The 25,860-nt window shown below is 34.0% G+C and overlaps 1 protein-coding gene across 1 annotated transcript in view; it reads right to left on the minus strand.

Moving 5' to 3' along the window:
* Positions 1–25,860, minus strand: part of LOC123249356 (solute carrier organic anion transporter family member 1B1-like) — a 114,453-nt gene that overhangs the window by 54,278 nt on the left and 34,315 nt on the right. The window contains exons 3-9 of the mRNA XM_044678360.1: positions 20,503–20,644; positions 17,864–17,996; positions 12,903–13,024; positions 11,845–11,991; positions 9,388–9,486; positions 7,472–7,717; positions 4,476–4,640 (exon numbers count right to left, since the gene is read on the minus strand). Coding sequence (XP_044534295.1) covers positions 4,476–4,640; positions 7,472–7,717; positions 9,388–9,486; positions 11,845–11,991; positions 12,903–13,024; positions 17,864–17,996; positions 20,503–20,644 — 1,054 coding nt within the window. The remainder of the gene's footprint in view (positions 1–4,475; positions 4,641–7,471; positions 7,718–9,387; positions 9,487–11,844; positions 11,992–12,902; positions 13,025–17,863; positions 17,997–20,502; positions 20,645–25,860) is intronic.

Genomic DNA, 25,860 nt, shown 5'->3' on the forward strand with positions numbered 1-25,860 from the left:
TAGATCAACATCTCACACCCTACACCAAGATAAATTCAGAATGGGTGAATGACTTGAATATAAAGAGGGAAACTATAAATAAGTTAAGTGAACACAGAATAGTATACTTGTCAGATCTCTGGAAAGGAAAGATTTTAAAACCAAGCAAGAGTTAGAGAAAATTACAAAATGTAAAATAAATGGTTTTGATTATATTAAACTAAAAAGCTTTTGTACAAACAAAAACAATGTAGTCAAAATCAGGAGGGAAACAACAAATTGGGAAAAAATCTTTATAACTAAAAACTCTGACAGGGGTCTAATAACTCAAATATACAAGGAGTTAAAGCAATTGTATAAAAAATCAAACCATTCCCCAATTGATAAATGGGCAAGAGACATGAATAGGCAATTTTCAGATAAAGAAATCAAAAGTGTCAATAAGCACATGAGAAAGTGTTCTAAATCTCTAATAATTAGAGAAATGCAAATCAAAACAACTCTGAGGTATCACCTCTAGCAGATTGGCTAAAATGAAAGAAATGGAGAGTAATGAATGCTGGAGGGGATGTGGCAAAATTGGGACATTAATGCATTGCTGGTGGAGTTGTGAACTGGTCCAACCATTCTGGCTGGTAATTTGGAACTATGCTCAAAGGGCTATAAAAGATTGCCTGCCCTTTAATCCAGCCATACCATTGTTGGATTTGTACCCCAAAGAGATCATAGATAAAGACTTGTACAAAAATATTTATAGCTGCGCCTTTGTTGGTGGCAACAAACTGGAAAAGGAGGGTATGTCCTTCAATTGGGGAATGGCTGAACAAATTGTGGTATATGCTGGTGATGGAATACTATTGTGCTCAAAGGAATAAACTGGAGGAATTCCATGTTAACTGGAAAGACCTCCAGGAATTGATGCAGAGTGAAAGGAGCAGAGCCAGAAGAACATTATACACAGAGACCAATATACTGTGGTGAAATAGAATGTAATGGACTTCTGTACTAGCAGAATGCAATGATCCAGGACAATTCTGAGGGATTTATGGAAAAGAAAGCTACCCAATTCAGAGGAAGAACTGCAGGAGAGAAAACACAGAAAAAAAGCAGCTGCTTGAACACATGGGATGAGGCAGACATGATTGGGGATTTTGATTCGAAACTACCACACCAATGCAATGATCAACAATTTGGAAATAGGTCTTGATCAATGACACATGTTAAAACCAGTGGAAATGTGCATCGGCCAGGGGTGGAGGGAGGGTGAGGGGCGAAGAGGAAAGTAGGAGCATGAATCATGTAACCATGTTAACTTTTCTAAAAAATGAATATTAATAAATGTTTAAAAAATAAACACTAGGTTATTTAGTTAAAAAAATGACTAAATCTGTTACAGTTGTTCATTCTATAGTGTTGCTGTTACTGTGTACAAGGTTTTCCTGGTTCTGCTTAATGTGAAAACAGTTTCTAAACCACATTGCATATAGTTACTTAACAGAATGGAGTAGTAGACAGTTCCAAAAATATATGAGGCTTATTTAAGTTAAATTCTGACAGAGGTAGCTTTTAAAATTTTGCTTTGTTGTCCTCTCTTCATAATATACAGCTCTAATAAATATATTGAAATGCCAAAGGATACAGAAACACAGAATCTTTCAAAAGTGGGTCATTGCTCAATGTTTTGTGTTAGCTCTTATTGTCTAGATTGCCATTTGAGAAAACAGACCAACTTTTCTAGATTTTCCTAAGCATCAATTTTCTTGAAATACTTAAGAATAAAATAATTTCCCTGCAAAAAAAAGTTCCATCAGTGAATTCCAATATGCAGGCTTGCTCCAAACTCTTACAGGCACTTGCCCTTTCTCATGAGAAAGAATAAAGGCTGTTTCTTCCACTCTTCACTTTCTGACTCTAGGTTTGTAATTTGAGTGGGTGGTTATTTTTATCCTTCTCAGGGGGAGAGGAAATGAAAGGGAAAATGTGGAACTCCAAATTTTAAAAAAGCAAATGTAAAAGTTTTTTGTTTAAATATAATTGAGAAAAAATAAATATTGAAAAAAGAACAACAAAAAAAATCAGTGGAAATTCAATGCATTTGGAGAGGGATAGGAGGATATCACAGGTATAGGGGAAGGCTAGAGTAAAGGTATAAATGCAAAAGAGTACAAGAACTGCAAGTCAGGAAGGAAGTAATACCCATTGGTTAGAACATGTATTTAGAAGAATGGAATAATATTACCTAACCTTAGAGAGATAGGATGGTGTCAGCTTTTGGAGGACCTTGAATACAGAGCACAAAATTTTAAATTTTACTCCATCTATGTGATTCACAGTAAATGATAGAGTAAAATCAAATAAGTAAGTCTAACCAAGTTAAAAAAAAGTCTCATATGAGATTGGGAAGAGTAAATGAGCAGAACCAGGAAAACAACATATGCAACAATAGAAATATTGATATTGTTTGAAACATTGTTTGAAGACTGCCTCATGTATGTATCACCTCTAGAGAAAGAATTGGTAAATGGAAACAAGTGAGATTTGGTTTTGTATGTACATGTATCTTTTTCTTTGACGAAAGTAGTGTTGAGAGGAGAGGGAGGGGTCAATGGGAGATACCTGGGAGTTTTAACATAGTAAGCAACAGATAAATATATAGATTTTTTAAAAAAAAGACTAATTATTGAATAGGGACCTATCTGATTTCTACCAAATTATCTTCTAAAAAGCAATGATATAATACCTCAAAATGAATTGTGGAGCACCATAACCACAAAAAGATGAGGTGAAATAATTTTTTAGCCTACAACGACTTAGGACTGCACCAGGGTAGAGGTGGGGCAAAGCATGCCTGGGCAACAGTTCTTGAGTGCAATGAAAGCAGCAGCCAAGGCTTCTAGAACTTTCAGCAACAGATGGTAAGGGAGGTTGGACAACTGCTCAATAGATTACAAGGATCCCTTTCCTGGCTCTGTCAGCAAGACTCCTGTCAAACTGCCTACAAACAGAGTAAGGAATCAGCTCTAGATCACAGTTGCAGGGCGAGGAGGAACACCAGCATACACCAGCTCTTGCAGACACAGTGGAGCAGGGTTCTATGGTCATAGTTCCAAGAGGTGAAAGAGTACAGATGGGGAGAGTATTAAACCTACCTCTATTTACATCATACCACCTTGGAAGAACTGAAAGCAGATAGATCCCCAGTGCCAGTTCTGAAGGGAGCTGTGCAAAGAACCTGAAGCTTGGAATGCTGCTTCTTTCACCAGAGTTATAAGCCCAACTTTAATAGTAGTCATTCCATAATTGATAAAGGTCAAAGGATATGAACAGGCAGTTCTCAGAGTAAGTAATTCAAGCTCTCTATAGTTATGCAAAAATGCTCTAATCACAATTAATTAGAGAAATGCAAATTAAAACAACTTTGATCTATCATCCCACACTCATCAGATTGGCTATTATGACAGAAAAGGAAAATGACAAAATTTGGAGAGAATATGGAAAAGCTTGGATGCAAATGCATTGTTGGGGGGTTGTGAACTGATTCAATCATTTAGAAGAGCAATTTGGACCTATGTCCAAAGGGCTATAAAACAGTACATAGCCTCTGATCCAGTAATACCATTATTAGGTTTGTATTCCAAAGAGATAACAGGGGGAAGGACTTATATGTACAAAAATATTTAAAGCAGCAATTTTTAGTGGGGGTGGGGTGGGGTGGAGGGTGAGTGATATTTTTAAAGTGAGGGAATACTCATCAATTGGGGAATGACTGAGTAAATTATAGCATATAATTGTAATGAAATACTATTATGCTGGAAGAAATGACAAGTAGAAGAGCTCAGAAAAACCTGGAAAGTCTTATATGAACAGAAGCAGAGTGAAATTAGCAGAACCAAGAGAACATTGTATACAGTGAAATGAATGCTTTACAAGAATAGTTGTGAATTTCAGCAATTCTCAGCAATACAATGGTCCAAAACTATCCCATATGACTCATGATAGAAAAATACCATCTGCTTACAGAGAAAAAAACAACTGAATCTGAATCCAGACAAAAGCAAACTTTCTTTTACTTTCTTAATTTTTTCTATTTGAGTTAAAAAAAACTTACCTGATTTCAAATGTAAAATCTATGTGAGATTGCTTACCATCTCAAGGGAAGTGGGAGCTGGGTTGGAGGGAGGGAAGGAGAGAATTTAAGACTCAATATTCTTTTTTTTTTTTTAGACCCTTAACTTCAGTGTATTGTCTCATAGGTGGAAGAGTGGTAAGGGTGGGCAATGGGGGTCAAGTGACCTGCCCAGGGTCACACAGCTGGGAAGTGGTTGAGGCCGGGTTTGAACCTAGGACCTCCTGTCTCTAGGCCTGACTCTCACTCCACTGAGCTACCCAGCTGCCCCCAAGACTCAATATTCTTTGAAAAATGTTGGAGAGTGTTTTTACATGCAATTGGTGAAAAAATAAAATAAAATTTAATATCTAAAAAAAAGAAGACTTACCAAGTAAAAAGTTGGTTTTAGACACTGATTGGGCAAACTGTTGTTCTAAATATTTTGCCAGGAAAGTAATGTAGCCAATAAAGGAACTAAAGTTAAGGAATGATGCAATCAAGTAGATAACATACATCCGGTTAACCAGGATACATTTCAAGGAATAGAAAAAACCTAGAAGAAAATATATAAAAGATTTTGTTGGAAAAGATAATTCAGCGTATTCAAGAAATAGACATTTTCTCTTCTATGGTAGGCTTACTGGTAGGTTTGCAGGAAAAAAAACAAACAATTAATCATAGTATAGTAGTGTTAGAAAATATACCAAAGCTATCTCATTGCACTGATGACAAAATTATGGTTCAGAGAAGTAATATTTTGCCCAGGATCATGAAACTAGCAACTGCCATAATAGCTTTAAAATACATCTTTTTTTTATTTGCTCCAGAAAGAGCAATTTCATTGTTTTTTTTTCCTGTTATAGGATGGTTCATCATTAGATATTTCTATTATTCCATCAGGGGAAGATATTGGGATGTACCAATGTATTGGTACTTATACCCACCGTATTCTTATTAATTTTGATAATCTTACCATTGTTAGAGTGCATATTGTGGGGACTAAAAGGGCATTCTCATTCTGTGAGCCCTTGGCCATGTTCTTCAATAGCTCTCCCAAAAGAGAGTCATCCCAATGCACAGCTGGCTTTTTTTCTGGGCCACTATGTATTTTGAGGATCCTAGTGCAGAGTTGTGAGGAAGATTATTTAGTATTAGTTACATATAGTTTATATGGACCTAGCAGGAAGGGCTGGAGGATTCCAAGATGGAATGAAGGAGCAGGAAGTGGGCCTTGTGCTCTGAGAGAGACTCCATTAGTGGTTGGGATAAAACTGTTGCTAACCCTGGGAGATCTCAGAGTTAAGGAAAAACTGCATCCAGATTCCCTGGGATCCTGAGAGGTGGAGGCTTTCAGCAAGGGGACAACAGACCTGCAGAGCAGCACCAAGTGGGGAAGTGGTTTGTGATCTGGTGGACAAACTCACTCTCCCTACCTGGGTACCTTGGATCACCTAGTGGAGTTGGCTCTTGGCATCCTGTGACCATCCTTGGATTTACCTTGAGACCCCAAAGCCACCCTCAGGCCCTTTAGTTGAGCTGACCAAACCTGGCTGGAACCAGGTTTGAAGGAGCTTTCCCTGTGACTTCAGTACTGATTCCTTTGGGCCCTGCCTGGCTTAGGTCAATAGGATAGTGTAGTTAAGTCCTTCCCTGCCCCCTGTGGTTTGCTCTTAGGTTTCAAATATTGAATCCCTTATTCCCATCCTTCATTATTATTTCCCCAATTAAAATGTTATATACTTTTACCTTCTGCCTGCTAGTTCCATAGGCCCTGACCCAACTGCCATTCCTGTGACAGTTAAAAGCTTGGCAGCAAATCCTGGTCTCCCTATCCTAGTTGGTCCTGTCTCTCCTTCAACCCAGTGTGGACCCACAAACCATTTAGTTACATTTTAATAATAATAATAACATCCCTGGTGCCTCACCATTACAGCAGCATGTTGGCTATTCAGGTATAATTCTTTGTTTTCACCAAAAACTTGTTCTCCTTATTTTGGGGCATGTATTTCCTTGGTATTATATCTTCTTCCACTTCTTGATGATTGGAAATATACTGCAACCCAATTAATCCCATTATAGAACTACTTATGGTAATAAGTAGTTGGATCACAGGATCTAGAGTGGAAAGATCATTTAGTCCTGCCCAATAATTTTATAATTTAAAAAGTTGAGGACTAAGGAGCAGAGTAACTCGCCCAAGATGAACTACACATGGTAATGTGATCATCCAGTATTATGCTAATATTTAAACAGTCTGAAATTTTTAGTTCCTTTAACAAAGTATAGCAGCACAACATCTTTGGCAAATAATCCTGTGTGTGTGTGTGTGTGTGTGTGTGTGTGTGTGTGTGTGTGTGTGTGTGTGTGTTCTAGGGGGTGGGAGGTGAGGTAAGAAAGCAAGACGAAGGAAATCCATTATATCAATATAATTGGAAGAAGGTACAAAGAGTATAGGAACTATTTTTTAAAAAGCTTTTGATGTTTTGGGAGTTAGGGGGAAAAGAATAATGATGCAACTAAGCAAAGTCTGTCTAGATGTGCTTAATTATACCATGGATTATGGTCAGAAAAATCTAAGATTAAATTTAAACCAATCTCTAAATAATGACAATGTTATCATTGTCCTTGGATTTAGAGTGAGATGGTATGAGTATGAGTCTAGCTTTGCTATATGTCCTCTTGGGCAAGTTACTCAGCTCTTTGGTCCTCAACTTTTTAAATTATAAAATTATTGGGCAGGACTAGATGATCTTTCACTCTAGATCCTGTGATCCAATGAAAAGATAATATTCTTTATACATATTAAACAAAACATATCTCTCTTGACTTTAACAAATATACATAAAATATATAACTCTTTCTCTACAGACTGGAGGGTATAAATCAAAGTTCTTATTCACTTCTGAGTCAAATTACAGACTCTCAGATAAAGCTGCTTTGAAATTTTTTTCAATTTTAATATAAGAGGACAAAGTCCTCACTTTGCCACTAATTTGGTATGCCTTTGGATAAACCATCTAATTTGGGCTTCAGTTTTCTCATTTCTTCAATGAAATAATTACATAATAGATGGTCTTTACCTTACTTTTTTCTGTTACTTTCCCTCTGTGAATTACACATTTATGGGAGAGATTTAAAAAAAAACATCCTACCATCCAAATAAAATTGATTCTCTCCTCCCTCTCATTGCCCATGTAGGCACACTAATTTTAACAGGTGCCTAATAGAAGCTGTTGTAGTCAGAATGTCTAGGTTTAAAATAATTAAAATATACAGTGTTTTCCACAGTCAGATATTACTGATTTAATGTAAATGTGGATTATCTTTTGCTTCCCTTAATTTACATAGAAAAACAAAAGTTAGTTCTAAGTGAGAAGTGCTTACTTGCCAATTCTTTAGGTTCCTTTGTTGGTTTAGGATTTTTAAAATTCTTCCTTTGCCTTTTACTTTCATTGGTACTAGGTACATCCAAAGACCCTGAAATTTTTCTTTCCTTTCTTTCTTTCTTCAGATGCTTAGGAATGAAAAAGAATGGTGTCCCAGCAGCAAAACTAAATATTGCCAATATGACAAAGCCAAGCCACCAAGCACCAACCCAACGGGTATCAGTTGGCTTTATCGTTATAGTACCTATAATAAAGTTAAAAAGAATTACAATGCAATTGTGTCATTTAAATAATTGTTACCATTTTTACTGAAACTTAAATCATTCCATTCATCTTTATTTAAAGAGAAAATTCATTCACATGACTAAAATTAATGTGAATAATAGATTAATGAAGAATACGAAAAGCAATGAAACCACTGAGAAAATATGAATATCAATAAAATGTCAATACATCAAAACTATATGGCAAAAGGAATGAGTAATTCTATTCATTCAATTCAATTCAATAAAATAGTGCAGCAAACATTGATGGAGTACCTACTATGTGCAAAGTGTCCTATAATAACAAATTAACACAAATAAAGCAAGACCCAGCCCCTGCCTTCAAATGTTTGAGGTTCAGGCTTGTATGAGGGTAAACAGTTAATCCCCAACTAATGCTGGAGTAGTAAAAATCCCAAATAATGGCCTAGAATTATAAAATTTTAGAGGTGGAATATGCCTTTAAGATATTATCCAACAACTTCTTTTAGTCAAACAATTCTACATTGGTATATTTCTTCATAAATTTAGTTTGGCAAAGTGAATTTGAGGGCTAGAATCATGGGCAGAAGGGCTTGTGTTAAAATCCTGCCTGGGACATATATTGACTGTGATCCTACACAAGTTGCTTAATTTTTCAGTGTCCTAGGATACATTATCAGACTATAAATTGAACGACAGTTATAGATCTGAATTAGTTGGAGTTTCCTCCCCAGAGACTCTTTATGTCGATGAAATAATGGATGAGAATAATCCTTACTATTTCTCTCTTCAAAAGTCATTAATGTTTTAAAAATGTCTTCCTTCCAAGGATTTTTTGAGTTAGGTAGTATGAAATTTATTACATCCAATTTATATATTTATATATGAGAATATGCAGAAAGATGAAGCGATGTATCCCAGGCCATACAGATAAGTGTTAGAACTAGAATTAAAATCCATGGTTCCTGATGCCAAATCCAGTGCTCTTTCTACTATACATCTTATAATTGGATCACCATTTACTAGCCTCTTTGCCCCAAAATTGATAAAGCTACTTTTTTACTTAAAGGATAAGGAAGATGTCTTAAGACTTGATTAGCTCAGGAAGCTAATGCTCAAGCTATATCTTATTCGATGCAGTTTCATATATGTGTGGCTTCTTGACTATGTACAAGCATAAAAGCCCTTCCTATGTAGAGTCAGGGCCCTTTAGACTTTGCAGATGTGTCAAGTCCAGTAAGTTACTACACCCTGCCCTGCTAATTAGGTACATTTCTTCAAGGAGGTGAAGGGTACTCATGTCTTCCTATGCTGTGTTATTTGATTATTTGATTAATATCCCTTCTGTGCTGACTAAGTGAAATATTTGGATTATCTTGTCAACCACCAAAGAATGATTTATTTAAACCAATGCCTAACTGTCCACATTGGTTATTGGATAACATAAAAGTGATGAAATAATTATTTAAATGTTTTACTTTCAGTTGGTTTTATTAGAATTATATATACAACACAAAACTTATTCTTGTTACCAACTCTGTAGTTTACCTATTTGTAAAATGAGAAAAATAATTATCTTCTATCACAAGACATACTAATAAATTCCTCAAAAGAATCATGACTAATGAATAAAATTCTGTAAATACTGATTTGATCTTCTCGAACTTACTCAGGTCTACATATCCAATGTCCACATATAGTTTTGCACATAATGATCCCAGCAGAAAACCAATCATTGGGCCAAACATTGACAACGAATGCAAAATACCTAAAAATGTTACAAAACAATTTAATCATTATGAGAAATATAGTTTTATTATATCTTTAGCATGTCATTATGTAAATAAATATTATAAAGAAATTTTACTTGAAAACAATTCATTTTTCATCAGAAAAACACATTGATGGAACATTATTATGAATGTAATCAAGTTAGAACAGATTTTTTAAAAAAGTGATTAATATTATACATTCTAAATCTGTGATGATAGCTTTTTCCAACCCCCTTATTGGTGGAAGACTATGCTGGTTTTATTTACCCTTTGGTTAATGTTATGAAAATTAGGGCTGAAAAAAGCAAAAGAGGATGAGATTGAAGGGTCATTTCAATCATGAGGACACTATGTTCATCTTACCATCTTGGGACAGATGGTTGGTAAGTAATAGTGAGTTCAGGGATGAGTTTACAATAGAATATAACAGAGACAATTAGTTCTCAATACACAGAGCCACATATTAATAAACAGTCTATGGATGTGCTTTAATAAGGGTCAAGTTAAGAAATTCCTGCATTTTTTTGGTCAACAATTCCAGGAGGTACTGGTGGATGACTGTTAGGAATAGGGTAAGAAGGCTAAAGCTTAATTCCTTAATGTGGGAGATCTTTTTTATCCAGGGAGTGAGGATCAAGGCTACAATTTCTCTAGGGTTGTGTTTAAAGTATATAAAGAAAGGATAAGAATATAAACTAGTAAATTATATAAAAAAGGATAAGAAGTTGATTTTAAATTCCTTATAGGCCAGAGGCCCAGGAAAATAATTATCTTGGAGGAGCAGGGGAAAGAAAGGCAAGATTAGGGAGATTTAAATTTTTTTCTCTTTTTGTGGTAACAAGGAATTGGAAACTGAAGACATGTTCATTAGTAGAGGAATGGCTGTACAAATTGTGGTATATATTTGTAATGGAAAGACTTATATGAAGTGATACAAAGATAAAGTGAGCAGAATCAGGAGAACATTGTACACAGTAACAGTAATAATGCATGATGATCAACTGTGAATGACTTTACAATTATCAACAAGGTCAGGATCCAGGACAATGACAAGTCACTCATGATGAAAAAGGATATCAACCATCATAGAAGGACTAGATGGAGTCTGAATGCAGATTGAAACATACCATTCTTCACTTCATTTTCTCTATGAATTTTTCTCTAGTGTAAGCAATAAGTGTGTTTCACAAAATAATGAAAGCTAAAATATGTATTATATGATAATATATATATGTATATATATATATGTATANATTGGAAACTGAAGACATGTTCATTAGTAGAGGAATGGCTGTACAAATTGTGGTATATATTTGTAATGGAAAGACTTATATGAAGTGATACAAAGATAAAGTGAGCAGAATCAGGAGAACATTGTACACAGTAACAGTAATAATGCATGATGATCAACTGTGAATGACTTTACAATTATCAACAAGGTCAGGATCCAGGACAATGACAAGTCACTCATGATGAAAAAGGATATCAACCATCATAGAAGGACTAGATGGAGTCTGAATGCAGATTGAAACATACCATTCTTCACTTCATTTTCTCTATGAATTTTTCTCTAGTGTAAGCAATAAGTGTGTTTCACAAAATAATGAAAGCTAAAATATGTATTATATGATAATATATATATGTATATATATATATATGTATATATATATATATATACCCACACACACACTACCTATCTACTATTACCTGCCTTGAGCAGGGGAAAGGATAGGAAGGAAGGAGAGAACATGGATTTCAAAATTTCAGAAAACAAATGTCTAAAATTATATTAACATGTAATCTGGAAAAGTTAAAATTAAAAAATAGTTTTTTTCCTTCAGTCTTGGGATCCTCATAGTCATACCTAAAGTTGGGGAAAGGCTATCACTCCTGAGAAATTTAATTTCTATCAGTTAAAAAAAATAGAACTATGTTAATATCCAGCCTACATGAGATGGGCTTGATGAGCCTAGATAAATCAAATAGATGGGTAAGGAAAAGTGAGGTAGAATTAGGAAAGAACATGCTTTTTTTTCATAGTTGTGCATTCAGGAGAAGAAATGATAATTATAGGTCCTATAATTTTGCTCTTCATTATTTTACCATCTATATTTCTTCACTTTGGTAGTAAAGTCATTTAAATGCTACTCACTCTTCTTTAAAATAGGGTTCATGTACTATTTTTAGGGATCGGGGACCAGGAATGAGAGTAAAATGAAATCTGTGTTTTCCAAAGGTGAACTGAAGAGTTAATCACAACAGGGGTTTCCAATGAATCATTTGGATATTTGTTCAGAGATACAGAAATGGAGTCAAAGGATAGAATAGGGCAAAGGATCACAAGTAAAAATTACCTATGTAAAAAACTGAATGTCCTTCTTTAGCAAAATTATCAATGTATGTGATTCCCAGGGTTCCAATTGGAGTTTCCCCAATCCCACGTAACATGTTTCCTATCATTATATATATCCATGTGGGTAGACCAGATTCACTTTTGCAACCTGTGAAAATAAGTTTGATCAGTTAGTATAATATATTTATGCACCCATGTTATTGTTATACTTGAATGTGTTACTATCTTTCTAGCTCTTTAATTTGATCTTAACTTTATTGGTCCAATTAGATCTCAGAAATAATCTGTGGCTGACCAGCAACTGCCCAAAAGTTCCTAGTGGGTAAAACACTCAGAAAGGGGAACCAGGGACTGAGAGAAAAATGGGTTACGAATTAAAGTCTAAGGGAAAGAGAGCATAAAGCAAGAATAAAGACACAAAGACAAAGAAAGTTCTAGCATGAAGTAGTCAGACAGAGAGTTAGCTCTACTGGTGAAGAGCTTTGATGGTCCAGAGCTCTGGTGGTCAAGAGCTTTACTGGGATGAAGCTCTGATGGTAAAGAGCTTAAAGCTTAGCTGATATACTGGTATTTTTATTGGGGTTACAACAGTATGGGGGAAGGGGAAATGATAATTATACAAGTGGTCTGATCCATTAACATTATGAGGTAATCATCACTTGAGATACAAACTTCTGGAACCTAAAACAATAGATTTAGCTAATGCCTAGATCAGGAATCCATATGGTCTAAGGTATCTAAGTTTGCTTGATACATGTTAATTGATTGTTATTGGTAAAATAAGGAGACTTAGATAACTGATTTTAGTTTTCCTGAGTGCAATCTCAGGGAAGAGCTAGGAATATGGCAAGGTTGAGGTTCAATTTAACTTAAAGTTACAGAAAAAAATCTTAAGAGTCAGATTTTTGAGTGCTCCTAAAATAATATCAAAATTAATAAGCCTGGACTCCTATATAATCTCATAGTCAATTAAATAATTTATCTTAAGAAAAAGAAATAACATCTGTCCTTGACATTTTTTCTTAAAATTTTTTTGCATTAGTAATCATTAAAACTTACCTGACTCTAATGGGACAGATGATTTGTTGTTGCCAAATGAACTGAGATCAGTGGAGCAAGGAACATAGGCTACTGTTGAGTTCTCAAGTGAGTTGACATTTAATGCTGATTCATACTTATAACTATGATAATACAATAGGAATATAGAAGAAAGCATTACCAAATAAGTTATTCACTTTTATATACCATCATCATGTAGACTAATTTTATGACATACTATTTTCTTGCCACAACACACTTAAAATTAGGCTTAATTCCACTAATTTTCCTTTCCATATGTTAGTAAATTTGGTGGATAATGATACATTTGGAATTCCCACCAGGAATTATAATATATCTTTTCTCAAGTAGAACCAGCAACCCTACACTAAAGGAACCCTTAAACACTGTTGAAAGGATTAAAAAAAATTTTTTTTTTCTGGTTTGTGTGTGTGTGTGTGTGTGTGTGTGTGCGCGCGCGCGCATCTTACTAGGCATACATGAATATGGATGGGTCCAAAGATTTGGATGCTAATTGATTTTTATAGAAATAGATTAGTTCCTATTTTAACATTAAGTTGATCAGAAAGGCAAATCACAGTCATTGGGACATTGGGGGAACAAAGAAGTTGTCTTGGGGAGATTTCAAAAATAACTAGATTTAAATCATAGAAAAAAGGAAAAATAGACAACAGCATACCCTTCTGAAAGTATAATTTGCTTTAGTTGATGTAGACCAATTAGATATCACAGCTTTTGCTCAAAATTTGAAAGAAGGGAGCATTCAGAGTGACAGTTAAAGTGATTGATGGATCTTTGACTCAGCCAACACAAATTTGTAAAATGGCCTACTGTGTTTCAGGTGTAGGGAAAAAGGCAAAAATAAAAACATTTCCTGTCTTCCAGGATTTTATATTTTATTTGGGGAGGAAACATGTACACAGAAGTATATAATATATATATGTATATATATATGTATATAAAACAAGGTAAATGTGGAGTTGGGGAGGTAGACACTCAGAACTTGAATTCTACCCATTTTCATCATTTACTAAGCATATCTTTACATTACTTCTCCCAGTTAAGATATAAGGGAGGAGTTTAAATGGCAATGAGATCATGGTGTGTATATATATTATATCTATCTTGTAAAACTACTTGCAATCAATAAATGCAGTATTTAACCAAGCAAAGCTTAGTATGAGAGAAAAGTGGATATTTAACTACTTTTGGCAGTTCTTGAGGAAAAGACCAGAACTGAGTAGAAAAATTTTATCTACAAGATTCATAAGGAAGTAAACATGAAATATTAATTATAAGGGATTTAATAAAGCCAAACCATTTACTTTTTACTTGGGAAAATGTTATCTATAACCCATAGGAATGATATCATTATTTAGGTTTTTTGAAAGAGTATAAGGCTTGAGGTTGAATTGAATATTATGGAATGAGTCAAAAAGGTAAAATGGGGGGCAGCTGGGTAGCTCAGTGGAGTGAGAGTCGGGCCTAGAGACAGGAGGCCCTAGGTTCAAATCTGGCCTTAGCCACTTTCCAGCTGTGTGACCCTGGGCAGGTCACTTGACCCCCATTGCCCACCCTTACCACTCTTCCACCTATGAGACAATACACCAAAAGTACAAGGGTTTTAAAAAAAATGTTAAAATGGAACAATTATCTCATACAAAAGAGGCATGAGTGGAAAAACTGTTGTAGTAAAAGGGATTAGAAGCTGAACAACCAGTACTGCTACAGCTCTATTCTCATCAGATTTGGATTAAAGAAAGAAAAACACATTCAACTAGAGGAATAAAATCTTACCTTACAAAGTAATAGGAGGTTGAGGGGATAGAATAATGGAAAGATATGTAGATTAAGAGAAAAGAGAGCAAAAGGATAAGAAAGAGATTCTTAGAATCTCTTGAATCTAGAATTCTAGAGTTCATATCAAGAAATGGGGAAATAAGGTGAGGGGATACGTGAAATATTCTTAGAAAAAAAAGGATAGAATAAGAACTAGAAGCAAAAGGTGAGGTAAGAAGGGTGAGACCTTTAGAAGGGAGGATTAATTTGGAATTAGGAGGGCAAGGGGACAGAATAAGGGAGGGACTTGAAAAGGGGTGCTGATCAGGAAGGTGAGAAAAAATCAAACTTCTGAGGAGGGATAGGGCAAAGAGAGAGAGAGAGAGAACAGTGAGTAAAAAGTAGAATGGAGGGAAATATATAGCTAGTATTTATGATTTTAAATGTGATAGTAAGCAGTAAAGAGCAGTAATAGGATTGGGAGTCTCATAATCTGAAATCTTACATTTCTCAGCACTGGTTAAACATCAGCTGCAAAATGTAGTTTCAGTATTAGTCAAGCATGAATTGTAGATTGTTCAATTGCCCACCCTGCGTACTGGATCTCTAACATTCTATACTGAGCATCAGCTTTGTGGCTACTTTATTTTATTAATTACTTTTATTATTCTTAGAAATGATTAATTACCTACAGTGGTACTCCAATGTACTACCTCCCCTCACAATGTCCTCATTATAGAGGGAAACAAGTCTTCTCCCATGTTGACAAATGATGAAGGTGGACAATAGAGGAACATGGAATCTGTTCACTGGGTTCTTTGCCATTCCAGAAGAATTTCCCAATCTTGCATGTTTCTTATTCCCTATGGCAACGATGGGCAAATTATGGCCCGCGGACCAGATGTGGCCCCTTGAAATGTTCTATTTGGCCAAGTGACATTATTCCTAATCTGACAAATACAATGAGTAGGATACAATACAATGAAAATTTGAAAGAGTTGCTTTAGAAACAGACTGACATGAGCATTTCCATTCCTTTGGACCCCTCTTTAAAACGTTTGCCCTTCACTGCCCTATGGCAACAAATATCAATACATACCACCACCTGAGTTTGGAAAGGGAGATGCTAAACTATGAAACCCTGATAAATATGCCAACGCTGATCCACAGGGGGTGTGGAAATTGCCTCTCCTGAGTGAAAGGTGCCACTCTATAGTGGAAGCTACCACTCTACAATGAAGGCTACCAATCTTTGGCAGAGCTGCTACTCTATAGTATCAACTCCAAAGAGGCTACTTTTCTAGGTGCTGGGCTTATCCATCAGCCCTAAGGCTGTCTGATGAGTCCCCAGACTATTCCACCAACTATTAGGCTATTATACCACCAAAAATCCCATCTTATTAAAATATAATTATTTCCTTACTTCTAGATTGAATGGAGTTTGAGTATCCCATTCTTGGGGCAAGACCCTGCTACAAACTTGGCTGTATTTCTCCTAGATCATATTTAAATAGAATGAATTCACCCATTTAGAGGAAAGAGATAACAGGATGGATCAAAAATCAAAGTCTGACAATATATAGTTTATAAGAAACAAATTTAAAAATTAAAGAAACATATAGAATAAAAATAAAGGTCAGGAGCAGAATATACTTTACTTCTGTTGGTAGACATAAAAGCAAGGGTAGCAACCATAATCTGAGAAAAAAAGTTAAAGCTAAAATCTATTTAATTAAAAAAGAGAAAGAGAAAGACTATGTTATATGTAAAGGTATTACAGTTAATGAAGTGCTATAATATTAAATGTACCAAATGTTATAGTATCCAGATTTTTAAAGGAAAAGCAAAATTAATTACAGGGGGAAATAGATAGCAAAACAGGAACAGTGGAGAAACCTTCCTCTCTCAGAACTAGAGAAGTATAACTCAAAAATAAATAAAGAAGAATCAAACTGATAAATAGAATCTGGAGAGAACTGAATGGGAACAGAAAAGAGTATGCCTTTTTCTTAGCAGCACATGCATGATACCTTTGCAAAAATTGACCAGATATTAAAAAACAAAAAACTTATAATTAAATGCATAAAAGCAGAAATATTAAATTCATCCTTTTCAGGCTATCATTCAATAAAAATAATATTTAATAAAGGATAATGAAACATAAAGTAAAAATTAATTGAAGACAATAACTTAATTTTAAAGAATGAGTGGTTAAAGAAACGACATAGAAATAACAAATTTATTAAAGAAAATGATAATACAACATACTCAAACTTACTGGGATACAGCAAAAGATTAGTAATTAGAGGAAAATTGATATCTATAACTGCTTATGTACATATAATAGAGAAAGAACAGCTCAATGAATTGGGAATATAATTTAAAAACTAGACAAAATTAAATTTCTCAACAAAAAACCATATTAGAAATTCTGAAAATTAAAGGCTTCATAAGTGTGGCATAAATATTCTATATCAAAATACAAAATTAAAAACAAGAATTTGGTTATTTAAAGGCACAACAGTCTTTACATATTACAATCCTAAATTTAAAAGTATAATTTATCAAAACCTACATTGAAAAAAAAGCATGGTCACCATTAGATGTTTCTGTCAATTTCATGCATAGAATTTTAGAGATGATGATTATTTTAGAGATTTTCCAATCACCACATCTGACCTCTTTTTTTCTAATACAAGAAAAGTTTATTTAATTGCCAAAAACAACTTCTTAACTAATGTTTTTTTTCCTCCTCATTCAAATGACAGATTCTACTGGTTGTTAAAACACCACATGATGACAGACATGATGTAAATATTAAAGGGAAAGTTAAAAACACTTCATTTTCCTGTGATTTCTCAAAACTTTTTTCTCCCCATACACCTTGATAGGTTATAAAAGTAGCTATTATCTATACTAATACATATGGAAAGTTTATCCCATATTTTCATAAACTTAGAGAATTTAATGAAAGAAAAATAAATTTGTTACCAGTCTGAAGATTTAGAATTCTATTGCTATATTTGCAAATGATTATTGTTTAATACTTAGGACAATAAAATTAGCTTAAGAAGGAAATGGCAAACCACTCCTGTATCTTTAATAAGAAAACCACAAATGAATGCCGTGAAGAATTACACATTATCAAAACAACTGAACAACAACAATTCTTTAACACTTACTATCCCATGAAGAAATGAGGTAATGCAATTATAATACTTCCAATTCCCATAATGAAACATCCAGTTCCAATTATTCGTGGAATGTGTGATTTGGCTCCAAAATGACTTACCAATGTAATCACCAATAAATTGCCTGGAAGAAGAACAATTGCATTTCAGTATAATTAAATTCTTTAAGTACAATATGACTTGACCACTTGTTAGATGAGGCCATTGTGTTTGGTAGTTACTGGAGGGAGGATAAAGCAATTAAATGGCACAGAAGATGGAGTGTTGGACCTGGAATCAGGAAGGCTCATCTTCATGAGTTTTAATCTGAATTCACTTACTTACTAGCTGTTTGACCTGAGTAAATCACTAACGCCTGTTTTTCTCAGTTACTCAGCTATAAAATGAGCTGGAAAAGGCAATGGCAATTCAATTCAGTAAATTTGCCAAGAAAATACCCAATGAGGACACAGAGACAAACATGACTGAGAACAAATGAACAAAAAAGGAAGTAAAAATGGAAAACAAAGTATAATAGGTATTGTCTCTGAACTCAAGGAATATAGAATCTATTTCAGGTTACCAAACAAATATATATGGAAGAGAAAAATTAGTTAATTGTGTTGTTCTAAGTATTATAGATTTTAGTTGTAGAAAAATGAGCAAAGAAAATCAGTAAAGGTTTACAGAAATATGCAAAAATGAATATGTTGTGTTATTTATGATGACTAAATGATTTAAATGAGAATAAACAAGCTATGTTAAGACAGTTATCAGCATATGTCTAAGGATAGACTAGAACATGTGGTAAAATTGTTATGGAATATAAATCCAATCTGATTAGAGAAATGCGAATCAAAATAACTCTGAAGTACCACCTCATACCTAGCATATTGACCAATATGACAGGAAAGGAAAATAATAAAGGTTGGAGGGGATGTGACAAAATTGGGACACTAATGCATTATTGGATGAGTTGTGAATTGATCCAGGCATTCTTGAGGTCAATTTGGAATTATGTCCAAAGGGCTTTAAAAGAATGCATGCACTTTAATCCAGCCATACCACTACTAGGTTTGTACCCCAAAGAGATTTTAAAAAGTTTGTACAAAAATATTTGTAGCCATGATTTTTGTGCTTGCAAAAAATTAGAAAATGAAGTGTTGTCCCTCAGTTGGGGAATGGATGAACAAATTGTGGTATATGATGTTGATGAAATACTATTGTGCTCTAAAGAATGACAAACTACTTAATTTCTATAAAAAACTGGAAGATCTCCATGAATTGATGTGGAGTGAAATGAGCAGAACTAGGATATTATACACAGTAGCTGAAACATTATGGGATGATCAAATGTAATAGGCGTTGCTACTAATAGCAGTGAAATGATCCAGGACAATCCTGGGAGACTTATGAGAAAGAATGCTATTTACAAGAGAAAGAACAGTGGGATTAGAAATGCAGAAGAAAAACATATTATTTAACACTTGTTTATATGGGTATATGATTTGAAGTTTTGGTATATGTATATCTATCTGTCTATATCACACTTAGCTATATTGTTCCATGATTTTGAGACAAATATAGTTTACCTGATTATAGACAGAGAATGAGAATTTTATTTTTAATGGAAAGGTAAGGTGAGGTCATTCACAGAGAGACTTAGTTGATGTAAGAAGAAGGTTAACTTAAGCAGGGTGATGAAAGAACAGATTTCAGAACTGCATCCAAGAAAGACAGTAACTCTCTGGGCACTGATGTTTGTTCCTGAGCAATTGGTTGGATAATGAGAAGATGGAGTATTCCCATTACCATTTCATGTTGGGAGGATTAAAAAATGTGATAGATATTTTATTCCTGATTTAGAATTTCCGTTTTGGAAGAGACTCAGAGGTTATCTTGTTTAATCTATAGCTGAATAAGAATTCTCTCTGCCATACATATACATAATCATTTGATTGAGGACTTTTAGTGAGGAAGAAATCAATTATATTCTGAGGGAACTCAATCCAATTTTTTTTAAAACTCTTACCTTCTATTTTAGAATCAATACATGTGTATTCATTCCATTCCAATGCAGAAGAGTATATGGGCTAGGCAATAGGGGTCAAGTGACTTGCCAGATCACACAGCTAGACCAGTCTGAGGCCAGATTTGAACATGGGACCTCCAATCTCTAGGCTGGTTCTCAATCCACTGAGCTACCCAGCTGCCCTCTCAATCCAATTTTATATGATTCTAATTGTTAAGACAGCTATCTTTATATCACTGTCACTTTAACATTTTAAAAATTAATTTAAGAAGACTGACAGAATAAAAAAAAGGAGACATGCAGGATGGTAGTGGGATGAAATATAGTGGTTTTACAATTTGTTGTTATTAGATGGAATGTTGTGCATATTTAATAGCAGAAGTTTTAGAAGATAGACAAAATAAGATAAACGGAGTGAAAGAGATGGAGAAAGGGGGAAAATGGAGAGAGAGAGAGAGAGAGAGAGAGAGAGAGAGAGAGAGAGAGAGAGAGAGAGAGAGAGAGAGAGTCAAACATTTGCAATGAAACCGAACAACAATTAATTTGTTGGAAGTCAGAACTGTGAAGTTATTTTTCTTCTCAAGGTCTGAGACTTGTTTGTGATGAAACAAAAAAATACCTATTTCAAAACTTCCATCAATTAATCCGGCTTCAGATGATGTTGTACCAAATCTTCTTTCTATATGAGTGATGGAACTTTTCATGATCACTCCTCCTAGAGCTTTGCAAATAAAGCTGAATGACAGGGCTATCATGAATGTCTGTTCAAGGGAGAGAATGGAAAGGAAAACATATACAATGAATAAGTAGGCAGAGGTATTTCTGTGTTTACATATATAAATATAAGACAATCTTTACTTCTCTCAAAATATGGCATTCATTTTTATTCTTAAAAACATGCTCCATTTTCATAAATATTACTGCTAACCTTCCGATCAAGCATGCCAGTAAAGAATTTCTCTGGTTTAAATTTCACATCTTCACAGAAAGAGTACGCAGGCTGCTGCTATTTTAAAATCAATTATAACCAATATCTTGGTCACTAGATGGCCAAAGACAGTCATGGAAATTATCAGTGTTTTCTTCCCAACATCCAGTGTATTAACTGAAGTTCATAGTGAAGGGAAGAGAAGAAGCTAAGTCAATTTAAAGGAATTAGTCCTAATCATATATATAACCAGAAGCCAAGAGAAAAATGGGCATTTCTCTATGGTACTATTCAGGGGAAATTTGTTAGAGGAACTACAAAAGGTAGTTCAAGCTGAAATTTATGAGATGTGGACACTGAGGAAACTGTCCCAGTGCTATTTAACAAATGTTTTCCATTCTGGTGAACCAAAGATTATATGTGTAATAAATGTAATTCATCTTTCTCTGCCAGACAAGTAGACAAGAGAGCTTGAGAAGTGCTTCTCTAAGTATCTGCTTGTTCAAGAGATTCTAGAGTTCTTGGATAAGAAGAAAAATACAATGATGGATAAGAGGCACATGGAATTGGAAGGAATTTGAAAGGCCAACTGGTTTTTTACATTTTACAAGTGAAAAATCTAAATCTAAAATGAGACCACCTCTGAATGTAGCTGTGGTAAAGACGAAGGCCCACAAACTGGAAGGCTAGGGCATTTCCAAAGATGCATTCTGAAATCATTAAGGATGTGGTCAAAGTTTGGGGTGAATTAGAAGTTTACAATTGAGGTGCTGAACTCTGATCTAGATAAGGTAATATATAGACAGAGGGAATTTAGACAAATAGAATGTTAAGTCATACAGATAGTAACACCAGAAAGTACTGGGGGTTCATAGTATTATAGAATATTAGACTCATAAAGAAAATTAAAAATCAATCGCCCTCAAAAAAAATCATTTGTAAAATGATAGAATCAAAAAACCTAAGCTTAAGCCCTAAATTTGACTGTAGAGAGGCTAAGTTCAAATTTCAGTTCTGCTACTTAGTAATTTATTTATTTATTTTTTTACTGTGTAACCTAAAGAAAGTCATTTTCTTTAACTGTAAAATAGAAGCTTTAGACTAGTTGATCTCTAAGTCACCTCCCGGCACTCAATTCTAGTGTTTCTATAAATAGATAAAGAAATGGTGTGCTATTTTATTGGAGCAAGAGAAAATGATAAGTTTTTTTTAATATTTTTAGAAAGGGTGACTACAGCACTTTTAAATGATTCCTATTCTCCACAATGCATCTTATATTTCCCCACCTTGTACTGACTGCATCCTCCACTCTATTATCAAAGTGATCTTCCCCTATTTTATATCTGACCATGCTAATGTCTTACTTAATAACCTCCAGAGGTTCCCTATCACATTCCAAATCAAGTATAAAATCTGACATTCACAATCCTTAATAACTTGCCCTTCCAATTTTTTTAGCTTTTTTACATCTTACACTTACTGTTCCTCAATATACTGTTCAATGTTCAATGACACTTGACCCCCTTAGTAATCCTTGACAAAGATACTCCATGTCCCCAGTCTGAGCAGTTTTGCTTATTGTACTCCATGCCCAGAATGCTCTTTCTCCATTTCTCTACCTCATTCTTTTCCTGGTTTCCCTTTTCCTGACTTTTTAAAAATCTTAGCTAAAATTTCTCCTTTTTTAAAAAAAAGATTGGTATTTTTTTCCCTAAGGGAGGAGGGAAAGGTCAAAGGGTAGAATGGGTGGAGAGTGGGAACAAGGGAGAAAATTTGGAACTCAAAACAAAAAAAAAATGAATGTTAAAATAAAATCTTGTTAAAATGCCTCAGAGGGTTTAGGGAATTATGGAACAGAAACTAGAAAAACATTTTTTCACTTAATATTTTCTATTATATACCTTTTTATCAGAACAACTTTTTAATGATACATTTTTAAGACTTTGTGTCCTAGGAAGAAAAGAGAGTTATGAAAATGGAAGAGAAAGTAGGAAAAGGTTAAATGGGAGACAGATAGAAATAAAGCAAGACAGAAGAAGAAAAGGACACTGGGAAAAAATATTGGCAAGGGACCAAAAGACATTTTCAAATAATTCTTCTACTTTTAAAGTGGCAGATTTTAGTATTTATGAAAGTAATGAAGTAGGCCTGTATGGAAAGAGACCTATAAGCTTTTCCAAAGATTTTAAAAATACAAAAATTTGAACTCACCATTTTACCATTTGTTTGGGACCTTAATGAGATCACTTTATAGAGATTATTCAGATGACTAAAGACACTTCCTTGATCAGGCTTGGGATGTATGGAATTGGGTTCTTGTTAACCCTTTCATTCTTTATTGAATATCAATGATTAAGCTTTAGCACCAATGATGACTTGATTGGCTCAAGCTATTGATGGTCAGTGCCAGAGATTTAAAATGAGTTTGTAAAAGAAGACAGATAGTTCTGCTCCAGGTGGTCAATAAAGATTTTCAGAGAGATGAGAGTAGAACTAAGCATGGAAATAGATTTCTGTGTAGGGTGATAATCTGTACTGTCTTTCCACAGGGAATCATGGTAATGAAAATCTATGAGAAATACATCAGAGCTTCTAAATTAGATGGCTCTGTGAGAAGAGGAAACACTACAATCTCTAGAGATAGTGGTGGATATCCCATAAAACAGCAAGAACAGAATCTTGTTTGCATATACTCTAAACCAGTGGTTCCCAAACTTTTTTGGCCTACTGACCCCTTTCCAGAAAAAAATAGTACTTAGACCCCTGGAAATTAATTTTCAAAAAATTTTAATAGCAATTAATAGGAAAGATAAATGCATCTGTGGCCATCACCTCCTCCCTGGATCTCTGCAGTACCCACCAGGGGGTGGTGGCATGCCTCTGGGAATCACTGCTCTAAACAATATGACCTTAGAGATGGCAATAAACAGAGGCAGAAGTGGGGCAGATAAAAAGTTTATATCCAGGTCCCTGGAAGAATGTGGAGAACTTTAGGACCCAGTCTTTTAAGGAGAGTAAGGCATGCTGAGAATGGCATTTTTATATATTTTACTTCCCCCCCAATTACATGTAAAAACAATTTTAAAATACTTGTTTCAAATTTTTTTGAGTTCCAAATTGTCTCCTTCCAACCTTCTCTCACTCTCTCTCATCCTTCTTCCTTCAAACTCCTTCCCATCATTCCTCCGTCCTGAGATGGTAAGCAATTTGATATAGATTCCACATGTGTAATCATTTAAAATATATTTCCATGTCAGTCACTTTGTGGAAGAAATCTCAAAAAGAAAAGAAAATGAAATATAGTATGTTTCGGTCTGTATTCAGATTCCAGCAGTTCTTTCTCTGAGGACAGATGGCATTTTTCAGTATGAGTCTCTGGGAGTATTTTCGATCATTGAGTTACTGAAAATAATGAGGTCATTCATATTTGCACATCATATGATCTGGCTATTACAGTGTATAATGTTTTTCTGATTCTGCTAACTTCACTTTACATCAGTTCATGAAAGTTTTTCTGGATTTTTCTGGTCATCCTGTTCATTGTTTCTTATAGAACAATAGTATTCTATCACAATCATATATCACTATTTTTTTCAACCATTCTCCAATTAATGGTTAATCCTCCAATTTCCAATTATTGGCTACCACAAAAAGAGCTGCAATAAATATTTTTGATCAAATGGATCCTTTCACCTTTTTTAAAAAATCTCTTTGGGATACAGATCTAATGGTGATATTGCTATATCAAAGGATATATATGGTTTCCGAGCCCTGTGGGCATAGATGAAAATTGTTCTTTAGAATGGTTAGATCAAATCACAAATACACAAGCAGTGCATTAGTTCCCTAATAAAATTCCACCTTCTACAGGAAATAGTAGTGAAATATCGGTGAAAGACCACATCATAAAGATTGGGACTTTATGTTAATGATAATGAATAGGCAAAAAACTGAGAAACTTTATTAGAATCATCATAATGAGACATTTTACAAAAATTTATGGATACATATATACACATGGATACATATATACATATAAATTGGTTATAGACATTAATGTAGATCTCTGAATAATTACTAAGATTAATTAACAAGAACAAATATTCATAAAGAATAAGGAGGAAAATCAATTGATAACACAATAAAAAATAAAAAAGACCAAAAAATTAATAATTCTAAAACAAGTATAAAATAGGATGGCTAGAAAACCAAAAGTTACATAAAGGTATGGAAAATTAACATGACAAACAAGAACCCTAATGAAATTGTAGCTCTTTTTAAAAAACAAAAGGAAATAAGTGATTAACTAATTGATAAATGATTAATTTTGTTTAAAGAAGAGAGAAAAAATTATAGAACTCAAACTTTAAAGGGAACAGTTTCAAAGAAATAAAGAGGAAATCATGAAAATGATCAGAAATTCCTATATCAGTTTATATGATCATAACTAAAAACAAATAAAATGAACTAATACCTGTGAAAAGATAAATATTGGCAATTAATCTAGTAAACCACATATGAGCAATATAAATTAAGTCATTTATATGTTAACTTGCTATGGGAAAGGGAGTCCCTCCTAGATCATTGGGATGTACAAACAAAAGTTCAAAGAGCAAATAATTGCATTACATAAATGTTTAAAAATTGGAAAAAGGAGATCAATCATTCCTTCTTTGAAACAAATATGCTTCTCATACTCCCCAAAATGGGAAGATAAAAGCTTTAAATTGATAATGAACATTCATGCAAATGTACTAAATAAAATGCTTTAAAACTACATTTCCAAAAATACTAACCATCTACAAGAAATATTAGCATAATAATTCACATTAATTGTAAAAAAGTGGGAGGAAAGCATGATTTTATCAATAGGTGAGAAAAAAAGCCCTCAAGAAGCAACATTTATTTAATTGTAAAGTGTTTAAAAATAATAACTAAGAGATTCCTTCTTAATGTGATTAAAAATGCTTATCTAAAATCAACAGCTAATAGTAATTGTAATGAATTAGCACTGAAATTATTCTCATTATTATTAATGGTGATCCAGGA

Source organism: Gracilinanus agilis, chromosome 5, assembly GCF_016433145.1.
Source record: "Gracilinanus agilis isolate LMUSP501 chromosome 5, AgileGrace, whole genome shotgun sequence".
Classification (NCBI taxonomy): Eukaryota; Metazoa; Chordata; class Mammalia; order Didelphimorphia; family Didelphidae; genus Gracilinanus; species Gracilinanus agilis.